Source organism: Lampetra planeri, chromosome 12, assembly GCF_965212315.1.
Source record: "Lampetra planeri chromosome 12, kcLamPlan1.2.h2, whole genome shotgun sequence".
In the NCBI taxonomy this organism is placed as follows: Eukaryota; Metazoa; Chordata; class Hyperoartia; order Petromyzontiformes; family Petromyzontidae; genus Lampetra; species Lampetra planeri.
The window spans coordinates 14,481,785-14,503,332 of NC_136118.1; the positions used below are offsets into that span (position 1 = coordinate 14,481,785).

The following is a 21,548-nucleotide window of genomic DNA, read 5'->3' on the forward strand; positions in this document are numbered from 1 at the left end:
TCAAACGGGAGTCGGGTTCACCAAAGTTCGGGGTCAAACGGGAGTCGGGTTCACCAAAGTTCGGGGTCAAACGGGAGTCGGGTTCACCAAAGTTCGGGGTCAAACGGGAGTCGGGTTCACCGAAGTTCGGGGTCAAACGGGAGTCGGCGTGACGGCCTTGACTTGCTGAAGGCGTGTGGGCAATGTCGTCCCCCACCACGAAGCGCGATTGCAAAGATTGGACAATTTGATTCACGCCACCTCCTAGTAACCTTGACGGAGAATGCATAAAGCAGCATGCTGTCTGTCACTAAGTGAGTGTTCATACTCTGCGACATCTTCATTCGCAATAGCACAGCATTTTATTTTTTCTAAGTTGTCATAGCCCAGATCCCAAGTTTTAAAGTTACCCACATGAAACTGTAATCCTTGTCCTCGCGTGATGCCGGGCCTCCCTCGAGGCAGAGATAATGAACCCCATAGCGGGCTCCCGCCAGCCGAAATGAGCAGAAATGAGCAGAAACAACGGCTCCTCACACGAGTACCCAAGTCACACTGTGCCGCATTCTCTTAGAACATTCCGAAAACGAATTTTCACAAATCAGATTTTAGGTGTTAACAGAATCGTGTCATAAATTTATCCAATTATCGAAAGTTACACATTTTGGCCGACATATGATGGAATTTTTCTCACTTTGTTTTTAAAATGAGGCCTCCTTTTTGTACAAGACACGTTTTCTTAAAAATAACAACAGTGAAACTTTAATTAGGACGCTGTCTTTCCGACAGCTCTGTTCTTCACCTGAGGATGGCTGCTTGCATTGTGGCCGAAACGTCGTGAGAATTGTATTATGTTTTATTTTTATAATTGTATTATTTCCCTTCTACGTGACTTTACTGAAAGAACCAAGAATATATAACAGTGGAACTGCTTATTGCGGCAGGCAAGTGATTCCTACTCAGGCGGTGCTCGTCTCCCGTTTGCAACCCTGAGCCAGTGGTGGACATTCCGCATTCCTATGCCGGGGTTGAGTATATCCATTTTTGGAATGTTCTACTATATTAGCACTCACTTGACGATGTGTGCCACATTTTAACTGTCTAGGTCTCGTAGAATACCTTTAAAATTTACATCAGCTACTCACTTTGTCGTGATCGTCTATGTGCCATTGTATTCTAACTCGAGGAAGGGGCATAGTTGACACGACACCACACTATGACCCCTGCAATCCATTTCACCGTGTACATCACCATATGGACAATAACAGCACTGAGTTGTGACCATACCCCCCCACCCCCCACCATGTGGCAGGTGGGTCCCACTCGGGTTCTCACTCACAGCGCTATCCCAATCGTCTTGAAACAGAATGAGGGGCAGGATCTTTGTCATTTTGTTGCTTGTTAGCCCACGCGTGCCTGTGTGCGCGACACGTGCCACTGCCAATGTCTGTGTTGCTTTGTGTGGCTGTGTGTTGTTTGTGTGGCTGTGTGTTGCTTTGTGTGGCTGTGTGTGGCTGTTTGTTGCTTTGTGTGGCTGTGTGTGGCTGTGTGTTGCTTTGTGTGGCTGTGTGTGGCTGTGTGTTGCTTTGTGTGGCTGTGTGTGGCTGTGTGTTGTTTGTGTGGCTGTGTGTTGCTTTGTGTGGCTGTGTGTTTCTTCGTGTGGCTGTGTGTTGCTTTGTGTGGCTGTGTGTGGCTGTGTGTGGCTGTGTGTGGCTTTGTGTGGCTGTGTGTTGCTTTGTGTGGCTGTGTGTGGCTGTGTGTTGCTTTGTGTGGCTGTGTGTGGCTGTGTGTTGCTTTGTGTGGCTGTGTGTGGCTGTGTGTTGTTTGTGTGGCTGTGTGTTGCTTTGTGTGGCTGTGTGTTTATTTGTGTGGCTGTGTGTTGCTTTGTGTGGCTGTGTGTGGCTGTGTGTGGCTGTGTGTGGCTGTGTGTGGCTGTGTGTGGCTGTGTGTGGCTGTGTGTGGCTGTGTGTGGCTGTGTGTGGCTGTGTGTGGCTGTGTGCGCGCCGTGTAACGCGGCAACGCTCGCGTCAGGCGCCCGAGCGCGGTGAGTGGAACCTTCCTCTACGCCGAGAGACTGGGTTTTGTATTTTTCTAAACCTACATTAAATTTAATTACGCCGCACTGTTACGCTAAGAAATTAAAGAAAGTTGCTGCAACGTGCACTGGAGTTTGCCGCAGTCGGCAAAAAGGTGGGAGGGGGGGGGATCCCTGGCGTGGGTGCACGAAATCATTTCACTTGAAATAATTTCGGTTTTCCATTCCCCCTTTTCTTTGGAATCGAGTTTTGAACTTTTCACCATTACAAGTTTAATGGCCTAGAGAAAACAGCCATTACTGTGTTTGTGCCGGGCCCCCCCCCCACGCTCGGCGGCGCGCTGACCCCCGCACTGACCCCCACGCTCGCCCAAAAACCTCGGCCGAACCCGCCCGCCCGCCCATCGCGGGGACCTTTACATCGTAAATGAGTTTTAATGTGAGCAGCTGCGCGTTCCCTTCGTGTAACATTTAGACGTGGCGCGGCACGGGAAGTGCGGCTTGCAGGTCCGTGAAACGACGTCGTGTGCTCAGAGGTCAAGTGATTTATCGTGTCATGCGTTGTTGTCATCTGCGCTACGATGTGTTTTTTTCTTTATGTCCGCCAAGTACATTTTGATCACGGAAACAACATTCCCATTGTGTGTGTCACACGAGCTGCGAGTCGGAGGAAACTGTAGGACGCAGAGGAACTGGACTCCAGAAATCAAATAACACAAACCCCGCAAACAGACCAGCAGTGGCATCGCACTCCCGCCCCTTGATGATCTCATTGCTCACCTGGTGCCGGGGGGGGTCACGTACACAGGATCCAACGTTTCTGGACTAAAGGTAAGTTACGACTTATTGAGAATGGGCAGTGGTACATAAAATATCCATTGCACAGTGGCTTGCAATGCATTGCACAGTGGCTTGCAATGCATTGCACAGTGGCTTGCAATGCATTGCACAGTGGCTTGCAATGCATTGCACAGTGGCTTGCAATGCATTGCACAGTGGCTTGCAATGCATTGCCAGATTTTCCCATTAAGCTAAGATTCATTGGTAACGTCCCCTCCTGATAATACACCTAACCATACAACACTGCGGTATTAACCTACTGCTTTGTAAAGCTCCTCTACGAGTCGTTCCGTAAGCAGGTCTTGTGATCCAATGCTATTGTGAACGAGTGTAAGGGGTATTGTAGCTTTTCGATTTAAAGCTTTCGTGACTGCAGGGATTCATCTTCTTGGTTCTTTCGGTAAAGTCACGTAGAAGGGAAGTATGTTCTATTTTTATTATTTTATTACTTCCCTTCTACGTGACTTTACCGAAAGAACCAAGAAGAGGTATTGTGGGTGTTATTGGCGCTGCGCCAGGGAGAGTATGATCTGTGACATCATCCACACGTGTGCCACGTGGTACTTAAAGATGGGGCTCCTGCACCGCCACCCGCGCATCGGTAGGAATTGAGAATGTGGAGGCAGTAGGAGGCTGAGAGGAGGTCAATTCACTTATTGCAACAGCAGCGTGGGTTCTTAACATCCTACTTTAGGAAAGTAGAGTGGTTAGCGTCGATGTTTAAGAGAAAGGGGGCTTCCGGAGAGTGAATACGATGCATAACAAATGTGCTATGAACTTGAAGCGGCTTGGAATTTTGAAATAGAATGTGGTGGGAAAACACTGGAGGTGTTATCAGATAGAGGGGAGGTTGTGATGGGTGGGGACATAAGTAGGACAGAGGGGGTCAAAGGTCACTGAGTGGACACTCAGAGGTCACGGTGACCTGCATTGACTGAGTGGACACTCAGGTGTTGGTTACCAAGTGGAAGGCCTTAAGCTCAATGGTGGCAATGCAGTCACGAAAGCTTTAAATCAAAATACAACTGTACATGTTATTTTGTTCCAATACTGCAGACACACAACAGTTTTACATTTGTGATGGTCCTGCTGTGAAGTGAGTTGTCACTGACTACATTCATTACTCTTTTATAATCTGACGCGAGAGAGAGCTAAGATGTGTGGTGGGTATCTTTGACCGAGGTTTACTCTGTTGGAATAACATACAATAATGGACGTTATTTGATCGGATGAAGGTTTTGTCTTGACTGGCCGTCCCCAATAAAATAATAAGTGCGAGCATCCAACGCAGTTCCCAAAGCGGTTTGACAAACGAAGGACACAACCATTGATGGATAGGGAGCCCAGCAAGGGAATGTGCACCAGCGGGCGGTTGAAGGGGAAATGGAGCAATGAATGTGGGGCACACGTGTGTGGGAGTGAGATGGATTACCGCTGCAAACGAGTTGAGGTGCTCGGATAATAATAATAGTAATAATAATAAGAAGAATAACATATTTTCTATCGTCTCATTCATGCAAACTGCATCCCAAACAGATGAACAAAGAAGGCATTCTTCGTGCGGTGAAATGAGAATGGTCAATATTGATGATGACAACCAAAATAAAACTCGTTTCCATCATTTGTGGGCATCCTAGAGGCTGCAATAATGACAACTATCCCAGCACGGGCCGTGCCCTGGACTCTGTGCGCCAATGGGCCATTGCTCGCTCCTAATGGGCTCCCTCTCTGCTCCACTAAGGCCAGCTCACCCGTACAAGCGAGGTGAATTGTGAAGTCCACGTGAATGCACACAGGCAGACAAGCGCATACACACGCACACACGTGCACGCAAAATCAGCACTGGCATGGTGAGAGGAAAGGCGACGCAAAGAACGCAGGGGACGTTCTGCGTGCGGGTAAAGTGCATGCTCTGATTTCGCCCTTACAATACAAAATCACTCTAAATGTATTTCATTTGACTCGGTGCTAAAATGTGCATGTGTTGTTATGGGAGGGAAAAGGAAGAGGAACCAAACGCAGGCATTGACCCTGAGCCCTTAGAACGCTAAGGGCTCCTTGGTCTGGCTCTATGGGAGTTGAGCATGAACACAGAACTCGAAATATGGTAGAGGTGCCCTACGTGTGTGTGTTGAACTTCTTCGCACCGTATGTAGCCAACCGTGCTCATCGGAGGTGTGGGAGGAGGACAACATACAGTACTGACTCTGATCCTTAGGAATTAACAATCAACCATAAACATCCTATCGGTGGCTTTGGCTCAGAGCTTTTGGAGTATCCCTCTCAGTACAACTGCGAAAGGTGAATGAGACTCCAGCTACAGTTAAATAAAAACATACATTCTGAGAACTCTCCCTCAAACCTTCATAATAATTTGTTTTCTTTTCAAATGCTTCATCTGAAACATTTGAAAGGGCACTCCCAGCGGCAGCTGTCCCCGTGCGGCACAGGGTCACTCAACACCTGGCCTGCAAGCGAACATGAGTCTGCCAGCAGGGGGCGATGATTGCGTCTGCGTGCAATCCCAACCGACTCATTTGCGGGTAATTTTTCCAATTTGGACCCCGACGCCGTAACGCGATGGCCTCGTCATTCGAATGACACCAGGGGCTCTTTAAAATCCACTGTGAAGCAGAGGGCCGCGTAACTTATGGTTACCGCGCACGCAACGATGACCAGGGTGGCCTGCCACGTTCGAACCGCCAACTTCGACAACGAGCCGCGAACGCACGCACCACAGCCGCCCCCAGCCCCGCAGCCCCCAACAGCCGAGCGACGTCCACCTGCAAGGTAGCGGCCTCCCCCAGCGCCTCGGCCTGCTCCTGCGCACGCTCCAAGAAGTCGCGGAGGCGCGCGGCCGCGTGCCCGCGCACGGTGCCGCACAACGCGGCCGCCCCGTCCCGCACGGCGGCGCAGAAGCGGTAGCGCGGCAGGGCGGGCAGGCAGCTCTCCAGCTGCTGCAGCGTGCGCAGGGCCGGGTAGAACCTGCGCGCAGCGCGCCACGGTCGCAAAGTCACACGGTCACATTGTCACGCGGTCAGTGGTCACACGGGCTGCCCCAGTCACATTGTCACGTGGTCACGTGGGCTGCCCCCAGTCACATTGTCACGTGGTCACGTGGGCTGCCCCCAGTCACATTGTCACGTGGTCACACGGGCTGCCCCCAGTCACATTGTCACGTGGTCACGTGGGCTGCCCCAGTCACATTGTCACGTGGTCACGCGGGCTGCCCCCAGTCACATTGTCACGTGGTCACGTGGGCTGTCCCCAGTCACATTGTCACGCGGGCTGCCCCCAGTCACATTGTCACGTGGTCACGTGGGCTGCCCCCAGTCACATTGTCACGTGGTCACGTGGGCTGCCCCAGTCACATTGTCACGTGGTCACGTGGGCTGCCCCAGTCACATTGCCACGTGGTCACGTGGGCTGCCGCGACGCACAGACGCAGCACGTGCGGTGGTGGTGCTGGCTCGCGAGGAGGGTTCCTCGCGAGAGATGTAGACGAGAGACGGAGTTGGATGAGAGAGGTGTATACTGTACATCTAAAATAGCTCTGAGATATACTGATTGGATTATTTAAATGTGTATTGGGTTTGGTTTATTTAAGTGTTTTCTTTCATGTATTATGAGAACTGAGAAGCTATGCCCTTAATAAGACGCCGAGATAAGGGAAGGCTTAGGAATTCCTAGACACAAAGGAGACATTCGTGGTTAGTTCTCCGCTGCGGTGTCGATGCACACCCACAAGCAGAGATCTCCAAATGACCTTTCCATCCTCTGCTAACAAGCGAGGCCACAGCTCACACACAGCAGCGTGCCGCGCCAACGCATCACGAGAAAGCTTCAACAGTCACAGGCAAAGTATCCACTCCAGCCACTGCAGCAGTGAATTGGGGCGGCGCGTGGCTGGATCCTCTGGCGTAGGCAGTCGCTGCGAGTCCGCCGTGACTAGTATGTGACTGCGCTGTAGCAGGGAGTGGAAGGGCGTGGGGCTTGGTGGGTGTGGGAGAAAGAGGGAAGACGTGGAGGGGGGGTGGGGGTGCCGATGGGGTTCATGTTTCAGGTTGTAGTCGACGTCCAAAGCAAACAGGCAGAGTGGAGGCGCTGCGGTGGCGGCGCTGGGACTCGAGACGTCTCAGCTGCACCTGGCCACGACGCTCACCGCCAGGGCCGCATTTCTCACGCGCCGAGCGGCAGCGCCAATCCACCGGGAGACGAAAATACTTTAATGACATTTTGTTCATTCTTTCGTGCAATTTTGGAAATTATGCAACGCAAATTCCTCGCACGTTTGCTCGAATTAAAATATTCCAAAGGGGCGCCGCTTGCACCGTTTTCTGAAATGGATAAAGATGAATAATGACATTTTAAAATGTCTTGGACGTAGAACTAACTGGTGGTTGGTTCTCCTCGTGAACTGACGAGCAGAAACGAACAGCGCATTGCACAAGTGTGAAACGTTTTTATTGAGAGCTGATGGAGGCTGTGCACTTCAGGTCTGATCAGATCCAAATCCGATTCCGATATGATTATGCTTCATGCATATTTTCTCAGATCAAATTGCTTAGCGACAATATCTGATCCTGATGACTTTCATCATGAGAAATTAGTTGTTAAATACATGATTATTAAAATATCACATACAATGCCATACCTCTTAAATTAACAACACGCAAGTGTATATAACTACTTTTCAGTTTTGTATGTTTGGTGAACTTCATTCACACCGTACGTAGCCAACCGTGATAATTGCAGGTGCGGCTAAGAAGCAACCTCTCTGTTATCCGATGTTTACTAAGACACTTCTTTCTAAATAAAAAGCAAACTATCTTGTCCATCCGAAAATAAAGCGTATGGCTGTCATATAATTTAATAAAAGAGTCATTCAAAGTCTCCCTCCACTTGCATGCAACAAATGGAAACACAACTTGGCGCAGGAGAGCACGTGATCTCACGCGGGGACGGAGTGGGCTACAGAAGGCTGTTTTCACAATTTATTTTGTCCAAAGTCAACCAGTCACTTCCGGCGTGCAGGCCACGCCACGCACGACGGCCCTGCTCTGCACAAATATGAGAAGAAGTAGAATAAGTAGAGGAGTCGACGACAGACCAACTGCCCACACAGCCAATTGCTCATTCCCGAGGTGGACACTTCTGTCACAACATGCACGGCAATTTGCTAAACTGATTATGATTTACAGACGGTTAAACCAAACTGATGGGATGGGGGAATGCCAGTGGAACAGCGGTCAGCGCACTGTGCTACGGACCTCGGAAGCTGCCGTTTTATTATGAGCGTTGGTGTACGGGGCTTTATTTCTGGAATTTTTTCTGGGTTTTTTTCCTGGATTTTCAGTTTGCACATAGTCACATAGTCACTTTAAGATGTTTTGTTGTTCATGTTTTTGTTTTTTGTTTGTTGCGGTTGCACCCGATTCAAGAGCCGAATGGCTCACAGGGCTATACCTAATAAACGAACTTGAAACTTGAATGAATGTTACTCAACCAAACTTTGGTTCAAATTTTATATCTAGCGGAGGCATTGAATTTAGGTATCGATCACCCAGCTGAGATGCGAATTATTATTTTTTTGTCCCAAAAAATGCACACGTCAACAACACTATATAATCGGCGACGTTCCAGGCATTAGCCCTTTGTCATAGCCACAAAAGCATCGAAGTGAAGGTTCTCAACGGCGCTGCTTCAGTACTCCGACGTGGGCATCGGTCCCCTTGCCTCAGCCACCCACGGCTCCTCTCATCCCCATGCTATGTGGGGCTATTGCCTATTGGACCACCAGCGTTCACTTCATGAAGTAAACAGACATCTACACTCGTGGGAGTTATTTGCGAATGATCACATAAATCAAGCGATCGTGGATTAAACTCTAAAATGCATGAATGTATTCAACTCGTATCCCACAGATCTCTTTCTGCTTCTATCCTCGCACCGCTCGGCTGGGAAATTCGCTCTCCCATCGTCTCCTTTGCCCCCAAGCCTTCGTAGCCATGCTCAATGTAAGAAACGCGTTGAAACTCTTTGTCGATGGCAACTCTGGCGGTGCTAGTTGTCGCTGGCCACTCGACGTTTTTAAGCCTTTGGGGTCTGTGCCCAGCCGCTGTGTTAAAGACAGAAACAATCAAACGCGCCTCGTCGCTGTCCCCACCTGATATTCACGACAAGCCCCAGGTTCTCAGACAGGAGGGGATCACGGGCCGGTGCAATGTAAGTCACGCTTCAACGTTGTAAACACGTTGAAGCGACGTCAGGTAACTTAGCAGTCGCGTCTAATAAATGACCGAACGCGATGCTCGTCATCGCCCCTGAAAGTCTCCTGCCTCTCTGACTGAATGCACAGAACGGGAAGGTAAATCAGCAATGAGAGATACAAGTGATTACATTTATTTACTAAATACAATTGAATAGTTTCAATGTTTCAAAACAATAAGTGAACAAATGTAATATTTTTATTTAAATTCTCAAATATTATACAGAAATTCCTTATAATTCAAAACAAATTTCACAAATCTGTTGTGTTCCAGCATTGAATTGTTTTTGTATATATAAGTATCTTCATCACAGTTTCCACATGTTATATAAGTATACATTATTAATAACATTCAACCTACATGCCCTTCTCCTCACGACACCCATGTCTACTCGGTAAAGGAGATGATGTCATATAGCAACCAATCAAAACCGGAATCCCGTGAATTTCGATGTTTATCAAAGTCGAGCAGTGCCATGACAGCAGCTGCTGGCCACTCGAGGTCAGTGGCAGCTTTGGCACAGTCTGACACACAAAACTAGAACTCGGTCTTTCAACTGCTGCCTCCACAGTCACGAAAAAAAACGATTCCCCATCTTGCTGGCGCTGTCATCTCGGGCAGCTTTGCTGGGCCACGCAAACCCTCAGCACAGACACTGGGCACACATTCAGTCGGTCGGCAACACGAAGTCGGCTAGAGGCTGCCGACTGCTGGACTGCCGAGGGGATTACGAGGTATGGACCTTAAAGCTCAATCTCCCTGTACAAGCATTCGAGTAAACCGTATGGGTTGACAGGTATGCGTATCTTTCTTTTCACATGATAGCAGGGGCGTGCAAATGTCATGGTATAACGTACCGCTTTGCTTCCATCTGTTGCTGCAGCTTGGCATAGGTCTCCAGCACTGCACGAACAACACAGTGCAGTGTGTCAATGAGGCTCTGCGGCGTACACACTGGCCGCAAATGTTACATGTGACCGTGTATTCTAGCAGCGATACTCATCAGACGGTGCAGTTGTTTGAGAACACACACAACTAAGTGGAAAAGGTAAACATAGCAATGCAGCTGTATTAAACGCGATATAAATAAAAATAAAAAAATGTATACAATGTCATGATAATTTAATGAAAATACTTCAGACCAGCCTGTGCTTGCGACGTAGAGAACAGCGCCCTCTCGTTTATCATCGCAAGCGAGGAGGCCAAGTGCGACATGAGGCCCTTGTTTTAGTAATCCTACAACAAATCGTCAATCTATGGTATCTACATTTGTTTGTACGCATGTAGATGTATATTGTGCAGTGGGAGGCTGTGTGAGAGAGGTACAGAGTGGCACAGCTAGACTCGACCGCAGAGAGCGGCCGCACAGGTGGAGGTGCAGCGTGACATGTGGCGGCGCTGCGCTGGTGTGCGGCGCTGCGCTGGTGTGCGGCGCTGCGCTGGTGTGCGGCGCTGCGCTGGTGTGCGGCGCTGCGCTGGTGTGCGGCGCTGCGCTGGTGTGCGGCGCTGCGCTGGTGTGCGGCGCTGCGCTGGTGTGCGGCGCTGCGCTGGTGTGCGGCGCTGCGCTGGTGTGCGGCGCTGCGCTGGTGTGCGGCGCTGCGCTGGTGTGCGGCGCTGCGCTGGTGTGCGGCGCTGCAGGTGCCGTGTGATCCGATGCTGCTGTGCGGTAGGGCTTGGAGATTGACGGGCGCTGTGTGGCACAGAGCTCTGTGTGGCACGGTGGGTTGGTTGTGTGGCACGGTTGGCTGTGTGGCACGGTGGGTTGGTTGTGTGGCACGGTTGGCTGTGTGGCACGGTGCGCTGTGTGGCACGGGGCTGTGTGTGGCACGGTTGGCTGTGTGGCACGGTGCGCTGTGTGGCATGGGGCTGTGTGTGGCACGGTGGGTTGGCCGTGTGGCACTGTGCGCCGTGTGGCACGGTGGTTTGTATGTGTGGCACGGTGGGCTGTGTGGCACGGTGGATTGGATGTGTGGCACGGTGGGCTGTGTAGCACGGTGGGTTGGCTGTGTGGCACAGTGCGGTGTGTGGCACGGTGGGTTGGCTGTGTGGCACGGTGGGCTGTGTGGCACGGTGGGCACCTGGCAGACAGGCCGCGAGCTGCTCCAGAGTGCGCAAGACGTTTCTCTGCTGCCGGCAAGTGCGCACCAGCTCCCGCTTCATGTGCACCAACTCGCACGCACATGCATGGGACACACGTAGCGTGCACTCAACGTGTTGTTCCGTGTGCTGCGTTCACATGCGAGGAATCCACCCATAACAGTTGGGCATGATGAGGACATTCGTTACAAATATCCTACTTTGGGGTTATTCTTAACCAGACAGTTTGGTGCTCTAGGATCAGTTGGGAAGTATTCAATAATTACTAGAAATTAATGTATTATTGGTCCAGTTAATATGTTGGCAAAGAAAATGTACATTAATAAAGACAAACGGACTATGGCAATCTGCAGGCCACTGCTTATATATAAATAGTACAGAATGTTCTAATGACTATTTTTTTACAGAATCCTACTGAACCAAGGAGCAACCATGAGTGGGAAATATCTTCGTCCAAAAGTTGTCCAAACACTCATGAATGGAGTTGACCAAACATCCCAGAATAGATCCACAGAGCTTGAGAAATATCTCGCACCAATTCTGGCTACCTTCCCACTTGTACGTGGCCTTGCGCGCCTCTGAATCACTCGCTCTCTGAGAGTGAACTAAAAACTGTGCATGTTACAAACTTGTCCACTTTTATTTTTCGTGTCTCATTAAAATCACACCTGTGAATCCTTAACACGAAGAGCGGCTGACTCAAATATTTAAGAGATCATAATTCCTGGGTCATCTAAGCCCAACGTCATCATCCCTCCAGCGACAGCAAAGTGTGGGAAGTCAGCAGTTGTGGAGAGTTAAGAGTGGTTGTGCAATAGAGATATTGGTCCCTGCCGTAGGAATATAAAATTTCCACCATTAGCTCAAGACTGCCATTAGCTATAGGCGTTACCAATGCTTGTTGTGCACAAGAGGACTTATTTTTTAAACTAATATTTAAAAAAATTGATATGTACTGTCCATCTATCAATCCACCTCCCATCGCCGGTCTAATGAGAAGGTGACTGGGTCACGATGCTCGCAGCTCTGATCGTGATCTGCCTTCACCTGGTCTGGTCCTCAGCCTCACGGATCAGCTGGTTGTGATTTATGTCCATTCAGTCTGCGATATATTCTAAATGTGAACAAAGGTCTTACATTTATACAATAATGCGTTTTATAAAACAAACTACGACTTACTAATTCACCGCTCGTTACATTCGTTATCCTTCTTTGAAAAATGCATGCAGTGGAATAGACCTGACATTTGGGTGGGTGACATGAGTTGTTTGTTAAACTTTGGGTGGGTTCTGTGTGTGGGCATCACGGCAGTGAGATCTCACCTCCCGTCCTGCCTCCTGCATCTTCTGGTTGGACTCCACCACGTGGTCCTGCAGTGGAGCAGACAGAAGAACAACATCCACGCACCAAGCAGCTCAGTGCATCCTCAATGAACAGATCATAAAATATATATATTATTCCGTACGGCCTCCTGAATAGCAACTTGAAGATATAGATCCAAGTTTGAAAGCCACGCCAAATCGCATTTCGCACGAGGTTCATTTTATATTCAGTTGGAGGGCGTGTATACTTGTTCCTGTAGCTCGTGGTGCGGTGGTCTGGAGAAGAGCCTTAGCCTTCTAGTTACTATTCCACGACATTGATGACAATAGCTCACGTTTGAGAAACAGTTGAGTTGTGCGCCTTTTGGCGTCATCTGGTCCAACACCATGTGAGAGAAAAGCTGTCTCGGGTGTGGACCAATCCATTTCAAGGACAGTGCATATCATTATCAGAGTTGTGATTTTTTTTTGTTTGCATTTTTAAAAAAGTCAATTATGGGATATCCAACTTACATTTACCTGCTAGTAGTCCCAGTGTAATATTACCTTCATGAGGGGTTCCACAGAGAAAAGCGAAGCATCACGTGAGGAAGCAACGAGGATGTGGAAACAGAGCTGTTGGCTGCTATCTCTCAAGGGCCTGGTGCCGGCTATCACGATGTGTGTGCCTCTGAGTCCTAACTGTGAATGTGAGTTCCTACCTTCTGAATAAACCCTCATATCTTGAAAAAAATACTGCGCAAATGCCAACCCAAAATTTAAATGTATACTTTTGGAGAAATGAAGACTGAACTTCAAATAATCTTATTTGTTATAACACAAAGACAAAAAAAATCATTGCAGTGCCTGGGCACATGCTGCCATCTGCTGGTCAGCTACATGTTATAAACAACTGAGAATTCGGGACCTTGTTCTTAAACTCAAGAAAGTTGATATTTCAAACGAGTAGCTTAACAGTGATTAAGAGGTGGTTTCCCGTAAGTCTAATATAATTTGAGTGTTCACTCATTTCAGCTTAAAGCAACTCTGGAACCAGCAACAAATATATCAAATGATTGATACGTGTGAAGAGCCAATGTTTCCCAACAGGCGTGTGCGCCACCTTATGTAGGGTCAAGAAGAGACTGTGGTTGAGGTCTCCAGCGGCGCTTCCGTTTTGCCATCCTCCGGAAGTCGTTGCCCGAATTGATGTTATTCCTCTGCCGAGTGCATTCTGAGAGGATGCTTTATCGCCTCATAATGGCACTTCTAATTGAAGAAACGGGATCAAATATATTTCCAAGAAATCCTAAGATAAAAAGTAATACTTTTGCACACACGTTTTCTATACCTGACGGTAGGAAGTTAGTGTTGTTGTTTTTTGCACTGAACGTGGGTCTGTTTTTTATGATCACGATTTCTGAACACAGACCCCCAAAGGCCCAAAAACGCCAAGCGGCCAGTAACAAACGGCAGCCTTGAAGGTGTAACGGCGAAGCGTCGATGCACGAGTGTGTTGGTGTGAGCGCGCTTGCCTTCAGCTTGAGCGCGTGCGCTCGCACGCTCAACAGCTCAGTGATGCAATCCACAAAGCCCTGGTAGTGGAAGTTGCAGAGTTTCTCGATGTCGCGGTCGTGGCCCCGGATGCGCACATCCAGGCGAGACATGAGCTCCCCACGGTCCTGGCCATCGTACACGGCCCTGCCGACACAGGGGGACACCACACCCTTACTCGGCGGAACTCACACAAACGCCATCGGTATACGGGGTTTGTGTTTGCAAAACGTTTTATATGCCTTCTCCTTACTAATGTTCAAGTGGGCTTGCAGGTGCCTGCTCTAGTTTGTACTTATTAATGCGTACTAGGGGTTATGCATTACTCGCGTCATTACTAATGTTTGTGTGCCGGTGCGCACAAATTGATCTTATAATATTGCTTATTAAGGCTGCTGCACATGCTAAGACTTGCTAGGTGAAGGAAAAGATGCGGACCTGCAATTACTTGCATACTCCAAGACTGGCAGAAGGCCCCCAATAGAGGGGGCTATAGATAACTCGAGAGAGATAATATTTGGCCTACTCTTCCACGCGTACTCCATGGCACGACTTAGCACGAGGAGTTTCCAATTATGAGAAATAGTTCAAATTATGGCCAGGATGAACCCAGTGGTTCTTCCTTCAGGAAATAGTATAATAAGCATCATATCACCACTCTGTGGAAAGCGAACAACAGTTGTCCTGAAAATAAACTGGTACTCACCATGAGAATGTGTGATATCCACCAATGGTCTAGAGCATGCCAAACAATCATGGAATTGGCAAAGCATCACTACCGAATTCCTTTTTTTTTTTCAAAACGAACTTTTATGGATAAGAAAAGGGAAATATTGCCACTACTCGGCAGGATGGTAAAATGGTAACATAACAATGTTAACATAGCAACATCGCCTCCCCCCTTTGTGAAAATCTGGCAGGACCCTCCTGATAAAGAGTATTGAGCCTCAGCGAGGCTTTCCTGGGCAAACGAGCCGAATAAAACAAACTATCAGTGGAGGAAAGCTCCGTCCAAAATACATTGGGCCATGCAAAGACGGTGCTATCAAACATCCACGCAACATCATAACCAAACTTTTAAATGCCACATCTTTTTAAATATATGTATCATGTATATGAACACATTCCAAGACACATTCTATACATTTTGACTTCTAATGAATAAACATAATCAACAATCACGATCATGTAGTTGGAACATTCAGTCTCGCGAATTCCGTTGCAAGACAATTCTGCGAGGAATGTGTGGCCGATTCTTTTTTTGCGCGGTATTTTGGCATGCGGGTGGGGGGGGGGACTGGAATATTCACAACTCACAAGAGTCCAACTATCCCAACAATGTAGGGAATTGACCTACTTGTTGTACTGCCCATTGTCTGGCCACATGTGGATCTCTATATGATCCAACAAGCTGACCTCCTTGTCGCTGGGTTACTCGTGTGCATCGCTCCCACATCCCGGCATGAACAAGTAGCCGTTGCAGTGTACACAGTAGAGCGTGAATGAAACTGCCGCTGTCCCTGGTGCTGAAGTGGTCGCGGGCACGGCCCAGTCAAGATCACGGTCTACATGGAGGCTGGGAGAGCAGAAAAGCTTCTGTGATAGGGAAGGGTGAAGTTAGAAAGTGGCAGGACAAGAGTGTTACTTGAGGGCAGAGGGCGAGCACACCCACCAGGGCAGTGGATCCATCGCAAAGACTCCCAGTGCCGCCTCCGTACCGCTTTCTTTGTCAGTGCTTCCGCACGCTCGTCTGCCCCTCTGTCTTCTCATCCTCTGTGTGCCTCTGTCTGACTGCACGTATTCGCACTTCACCCTCTCTGCCTACCTCCTGTCACTGTGCCAGTGCAACTGTAGTCTACGTGTACTTTTCACCGCTTCTGTGTATCTCTCTTTTGTCCAGACTTTGTTTTTGTTGTATGCCTGATGCTTTTATTTGCTTCTCTATTTACGCGTGTGCTAGCTTCTCTTTGTTTCTGTATATATCTGTATCCATGGACCCCCTGTCTGCCTATGCGTGGGTGCGCGCGCCTTCTCAATTTCTGCGTGTCTTTATATATGCATGAGCATGTGTCTGTCACGGGCTTGGCTCTTCAGGGTTGCCACGTGCTATGCAGCGGAAACCACTCAGCCCAGTGTAGTTAACCCACTTTCAGTCACTGTACAGCACTAAAAATAATAGCAGGAGGACATCACGCGTTGTACGCATTCGCACAGACGAGGACAAGACCCCTTCTGAATGTGATTTACTCTTGGGACAATTGCTGTCAATGGACACCTGGAAGGACCCTGAAACCATCTTTGCCATCACACTGCCACCTGGTGACATGAATGATATACAATGCAGGAGATATTAAGAGGTTCAATGAAATTTGTACCAATTCAATGTTGTCAGTGTATTAAATAATTATTGAATCAATTATATAATCAATGACATTTTTTGCTAAATCTAACGGCCACTCGTGGCTGGAGGAGCAACGTGAACCCATTACGTACAACATACTGTAATGAAATCCAAAACATCAGTTCTCACGCACAATTCTATTAATTGTATCACGAGCTATAGAATCTCTATGAATCAATGCAGAGTTACTTCACGTCTAACAGACTTTACATAACAGATGTGTCGAACAATTCACGGTGTATTTGCGAACAGATTACACCCGTAATGATGAAGGGGCCAATGCTTAAATGTGAATACATCAGGATCTATGTTGGTGCCACATTAATATTCTAAACCCCTCTTCTCTGTTTGACTAAAGGAGGCTCCCATGGGTCTCTCAATTTATGCAAGTCATGTTTAAATAATACATGGAATTTCCCAAAGGGCAGGGTTCAACTGACAACATGCGGGCCAGATGTGGCCCAAAAAAACTCTTTGAGCGGCCTGGCCAGACTAGGGTCTACGAGAGTTCGGGTTCACGGAGACATTAAAGATAAAGATGACAACAGATAAGGAGGACGTGGAAAGAAAGCGTAGATAAACAGTAGTGGGATGGATAAAAAAAAATGTATGAACACTGACAAAGAGAACGGAACAAACGTTTGGCGTGGAGAGGTGCGCGCTTGGCATTGCACAAACAAAACAGAACGGATTTTAGGGACATCATAAGTTGGCCTGGCCATGACGTGTCTATAGCAGGGATGATTGCTGACGGCGGAGACTAACAAGGGAGTGGCAGCACAGGGAGGGACGCGCCTGAGAGACTGTCCACTCAGGAGACGGATTGTTGCGATCAGCTCACGTGCATATGCTGCATGAATTGCTGCATCGCTTAACAGGACAGGATGTCGGTGGCTTGGGGAGGCCTTCAGCCAGCAGTGGCTGATGACGTTGACAGGCGTTATGGCTGCATGATGTCATGTGACACGAGGACTCTAAGACGTCGCGTGACATATGATGTCATGTCGCCCGCCCGCACACGCTGCTAGTTTTATGACGTTTTACAACAGGGTGGGAGTGCTCATCACATTGGCTAAAGTTCCGATATGGTATAGCAGAGTATTGCAATAATTAGAGCACATTAATCATAAGCTATCATTAGATATATATCATTACATTCATTTATTGGAATTGTCATTATGTTACATGTTTTAAGTCATGCAAGTATCATAATGCATCCACACCACTGGTAAAAGTTAACACATTGTGCAAATACATTACAGCCTTGTCGACTCACTTTGCTTCCCATAAAAGGCACAACTGACAGCCCTTTGAACTGTTGGGTAAGGTAGTAAAGCATGGCTGTAACCCAGGAGCTCAATGCAAAGCCAGTGGCTCATGCAGAAATAGAACCAGGATGCAATCTGAGACACCCATCTGTCTGAAAATAAGGCAATATTGAGAGAAGTACAGCAAGTAGGTTGTCAACAAGTTACTGTGTGGCGTTCAGTGGTATCCATTCGCATGTCATTTTCCCACATGAAAAATACAGTGATGACAATCATCATTATTGGCCTTAGATCTCGAGCAGAACTCATCGGAATTCTCCAGGATAAATACCTATTCTGATTCTGAGGACTCATGAATAATCTCAAGCTTCATTTGCCCTGATAAAGACACCATCTGCAAGCACAAGACAAGCATATAACATCCCAAGGCGATTAATTCCGTGTAGTTTCCCCCTCCTCGGGTATCCTAAGATATCCTGCCTCCCATGAATATGTACCAGGGTTTTGTACCTCCGACGTGACAACCCTATCGGCAAGGGTTAGCCGGGGAGTAAAACTCCAACACAAGATCACGCGTTCTGTCCGTTGTTTTGCTTGTGCAGTCTAAATGTCTAACTTGAGAGACGTGGCCCAAAGTCCACGTCAGTTCAGCATTACTGCCGCGACACGGCCGCAGCCCTGTCCCTCTACTAACCCGGCACGTGCCCTGGGCACGGGCGCCGGACTCTGACCACCGCCGCCGCGTCGCTCTTGCGTGAAACGCCTTCAAGTGGTCGAATAAAACGCGCCGTCCGTTCTTGCCGTACAGTTCCTCGGAGATTAAATAACGGTGCCATCGAGTTGAACGAGGGTGGTGAGAAAGTGTGCGTGCGGACAGAGCCTGTGGATCAACCAGTCCCACAGGAGCCCATTTAAACACGACAGTTAAAGTTCCCATAGTTGCGAATAAAACTCGTTTTGAATTCCAATTTTTATTGTTACTTGCATGTAAATAATTTTTAAAACATCAAATACAAAATGCAATAAACAAAATTACTGGGATGGGTGAAATCAACAAGTCAGGTAGAGTAAGTGCATATACAGTCCTTTCGTCAATTCACTGCGGGATGAAGGCATCCCACTCCGAATAGGTTGTGGGGCATCTTCGACTTTACTTTACCAAGCTGGTCTGTGTGGGTTGATGATGGCAAGATGCTCACCTTGCTGTTTGCTTATTTACGTAACGCTGACAAACACGAAGAAAATGTGAGTTAAGTTCTCAAAATGTGTTTCAATCCTAACATTCTCAATAAAAAAACTCATCTGGTCTGCCATTATCTGCTATGTGGTGGGTGACAACAGGAACTTGACAACTCCATATGGTAAATATGTGACGTATATTTGACTCTAAAGGCCACTCTCAAATGTGTTTATGTACTGTAATCATATCAATACGTGCAGTAGTATTATGATTAGTATCAGTGTTGGCTTTGACAGCTGACAGCATTTAAGTTCATGCGGACGAGTTTTTCTATGCAACAACCTTGAACCACTTTGCCAAAAGGAGAATCATATCCACGAGTGTATTTGCAGAGAACACCTGCAGACTTAAAACCAATAGATGAGGTGTCATTGTATATTCACAGAGCTATATATATATCTATCAGGTTGACTTAATGCCATATGATACACAAACACGTATTGAGTCACTAAAACAATCACGCATTTTAATTGTCCTACGGCTAACCTTTCCATCTCCTCACAATTAGTGGACTGTATTTTGTAATCTTCAATTCCTCACTGCCCGAGACGGCACAATGATGCCAGGCATTTGAGAATATTTATTAAGTTGGGGGGGGGGACGATTAGCCGTGGGGAACCCATTAACAACTATATAGGGCCCACAACATGTGACTGTCTCACATCATAGCATGCCACAGTCACCCAGTATAGTTGACTGTTACTCCAGTACAATCTTGTCTGCTTAGAATACAGTATACCACAGAAAGTAAAAGTGTTTAAATGTACAGATTTAGTGTATGGTGATACTGCAATGTGTAATCCATACTACATATGCTGCACTGGTAGCCTATTCTTAAAGAGTGTTGTATTAAACACCGTAATATCAATGAAAGGTTATCTATTGTCCCTCATCATCACCGTCACTTGTCACCAATCCAGCACGAAACATCTACAGCACGAGCAATATGGGAACGGCAAGCAGCTTAACCTAAGCCGTGCTAATCTACAGACACGCTCATCATCTTCCACACATCACGAGCCACATCCTCTGCCCGTGACACACCAACCAGCGAGCTGTACCACTGCACCACTCAGCATGACCGACAGGCTGGCTGGGGCTTTGTGTTGATGACTTTTTTACGCTATTAAAGTCTTATCGACATGCTGTGGCACGGCACTTCATTATTAGCCCTGGGAAAACGTCAGTTCGGCCCATCATCACCCCCCTGGGGTCATTAAAATTAGTCTAAAAATTGTTTCAGTTATTACATTCATGTGCATTATTCAGACTCGGCTCCGTCATAGGAATGTAGAATTCCCACCACCGGCCCAGGACGTTTGTCTTTAACTGTGATTACAGTACACTAGTCCATCTCTTGCAGGTAGCCAATACTGTATGATACTTGCTCAATCGCCTTGGCCCTGTGTCTCTGCCCGAGTGTCCTTCCCAGCACTGCCCTGCCCCATCGGGGCCGACCTTGCCCTGCCATGCCCATTCGTGCCCAGCACCGTCTCCCTGCGCGTGCCCTCTTCCCCTTGCCCTCGTCTAGCCGTGCCCTTGCCTCTCCCTTCCCCTACACACTCGCCTGCATCCCATCCCTGCCCACCCCATCCCCACCGCTAGCCCCGCCGCAGCCGCGACCCCCCGGGTACCGGATCGTGCTCTCCAGGGGGACCCCCTCGGCGCAGACTTCGTCCAGGGCCGCGTCGATTCCTCCCGCAGCCTGGCGGGGCTCCGCGCTCCCTGCAGTCGGATCCCCATCGTCCGCTCCGACCCGTTTGTCCCCGGCGCCGGCATCAGCCCGAGCGGCAGAATTAGCAGCAGCGGCTACCTCTGCCATGTTCTGAGCGACAAATCAACGTATCGGCAGCAGAAGCAGCAGGAGCAGCAGGAGCAGCGGCAGTAGCAGGAGCCAATTCCTCGGAGATGAAAGCACAGCCCGTCTGATGCAAGCGGCAAGGACAGCCAGGATGAATGAATGAGCCGAGCGCCCGTGTGCTTGCTATTCCGCATTCATTTCAACGGCATTAGGCGCGACTCGCTCTTGACGCTACAGCGCTGTGGCTCATTCGCTCGTCACGGAGTCGCCGGTCGGTCGGGACGCGCGCGCACGCGAACGCGCGTTGTGACCTCGCAGCAGCAGCAGCAGCAGCATCGACACGCGCGCGCGTTCGCATGTCATTAACATAATGAGCCGTGTGCTGCGTTCAGTGAGCAAGAAGGCAGTGCTGGGGAGATTGACGTGGGGGGCGCTACAGACTTGCTCTTCACGTGTGAATGACAGCGACAGTGACAGCACACTCGTCAACACCGCCGTCTTCAGGGTTGGTCGACACGGCCACTCACTCGCCGCTGTCGGATGCGAGAGCGTGAAAAACACACGCAGTGGTACCGTTCTTGATATCCGCGTGAAATTATGTGCACGAGTTCCCACGACCATATCAGTAGACCATTTTATTTAACTAGAAAAGTGTATTTTGACTGGTTTGGCAGTAGCGGGAAAGTGCAATTACAGCTCATCACATTCAATAGCACTGGCTCATAACAGAAACACAATACGCATACATTAATACATACAAGTT

The 21,548-nt window shown here is 48.4% G+C and overlaps 1 protein-coding gene across 1 annotated transcript in view; it reads right to left on the reverse strand.

Annotated features, from left to right (window-relative positions):
* LOC144721802 (exocyst complex component 6B-like) overlaps nucleotides 1–21,127 on the reverse strand; it is an 86,863-nt gene extending 65,736 nt beyond the window's left edge. Inside the window, exons 1-6 of the mRNA XM_078599724.1 lie at nucleotides 20,619–21,127; nucleotides 14,057–14,222; nucleotides 12,543–12,590; nucleotides 11,202–11,292; nucleotides 9,981–10,026; nucleotides 5,638–5,839 (exon numbers count right to left, since the gene is read on the reverse strand). Coding sequence (XP_078455850.1) covers nucleotides 5,638–5,839; nucleotides 9,981–10,026; nucleotides 11,202–11,292; nucleotides 12,543–12,590; nucleotides 14,057–14,222; nucleotides 20,619–20,806 — 741 coding nt within the window. The 5' untranslated portion in view covers nucleotides 20,807–21,127. The remainder of the gene's footprint in view (nucleotides 1–5,637; nucleotides 5,840–9,980; nucleotides 10,027–11,201; nucleotides 11,293–12,542; nucleotides 12,591–14,056; nucleotides 14,223–20,618) is intronic.
* Nucleotides 21,128–21,548: the final 421 nt, after the last annotated feature.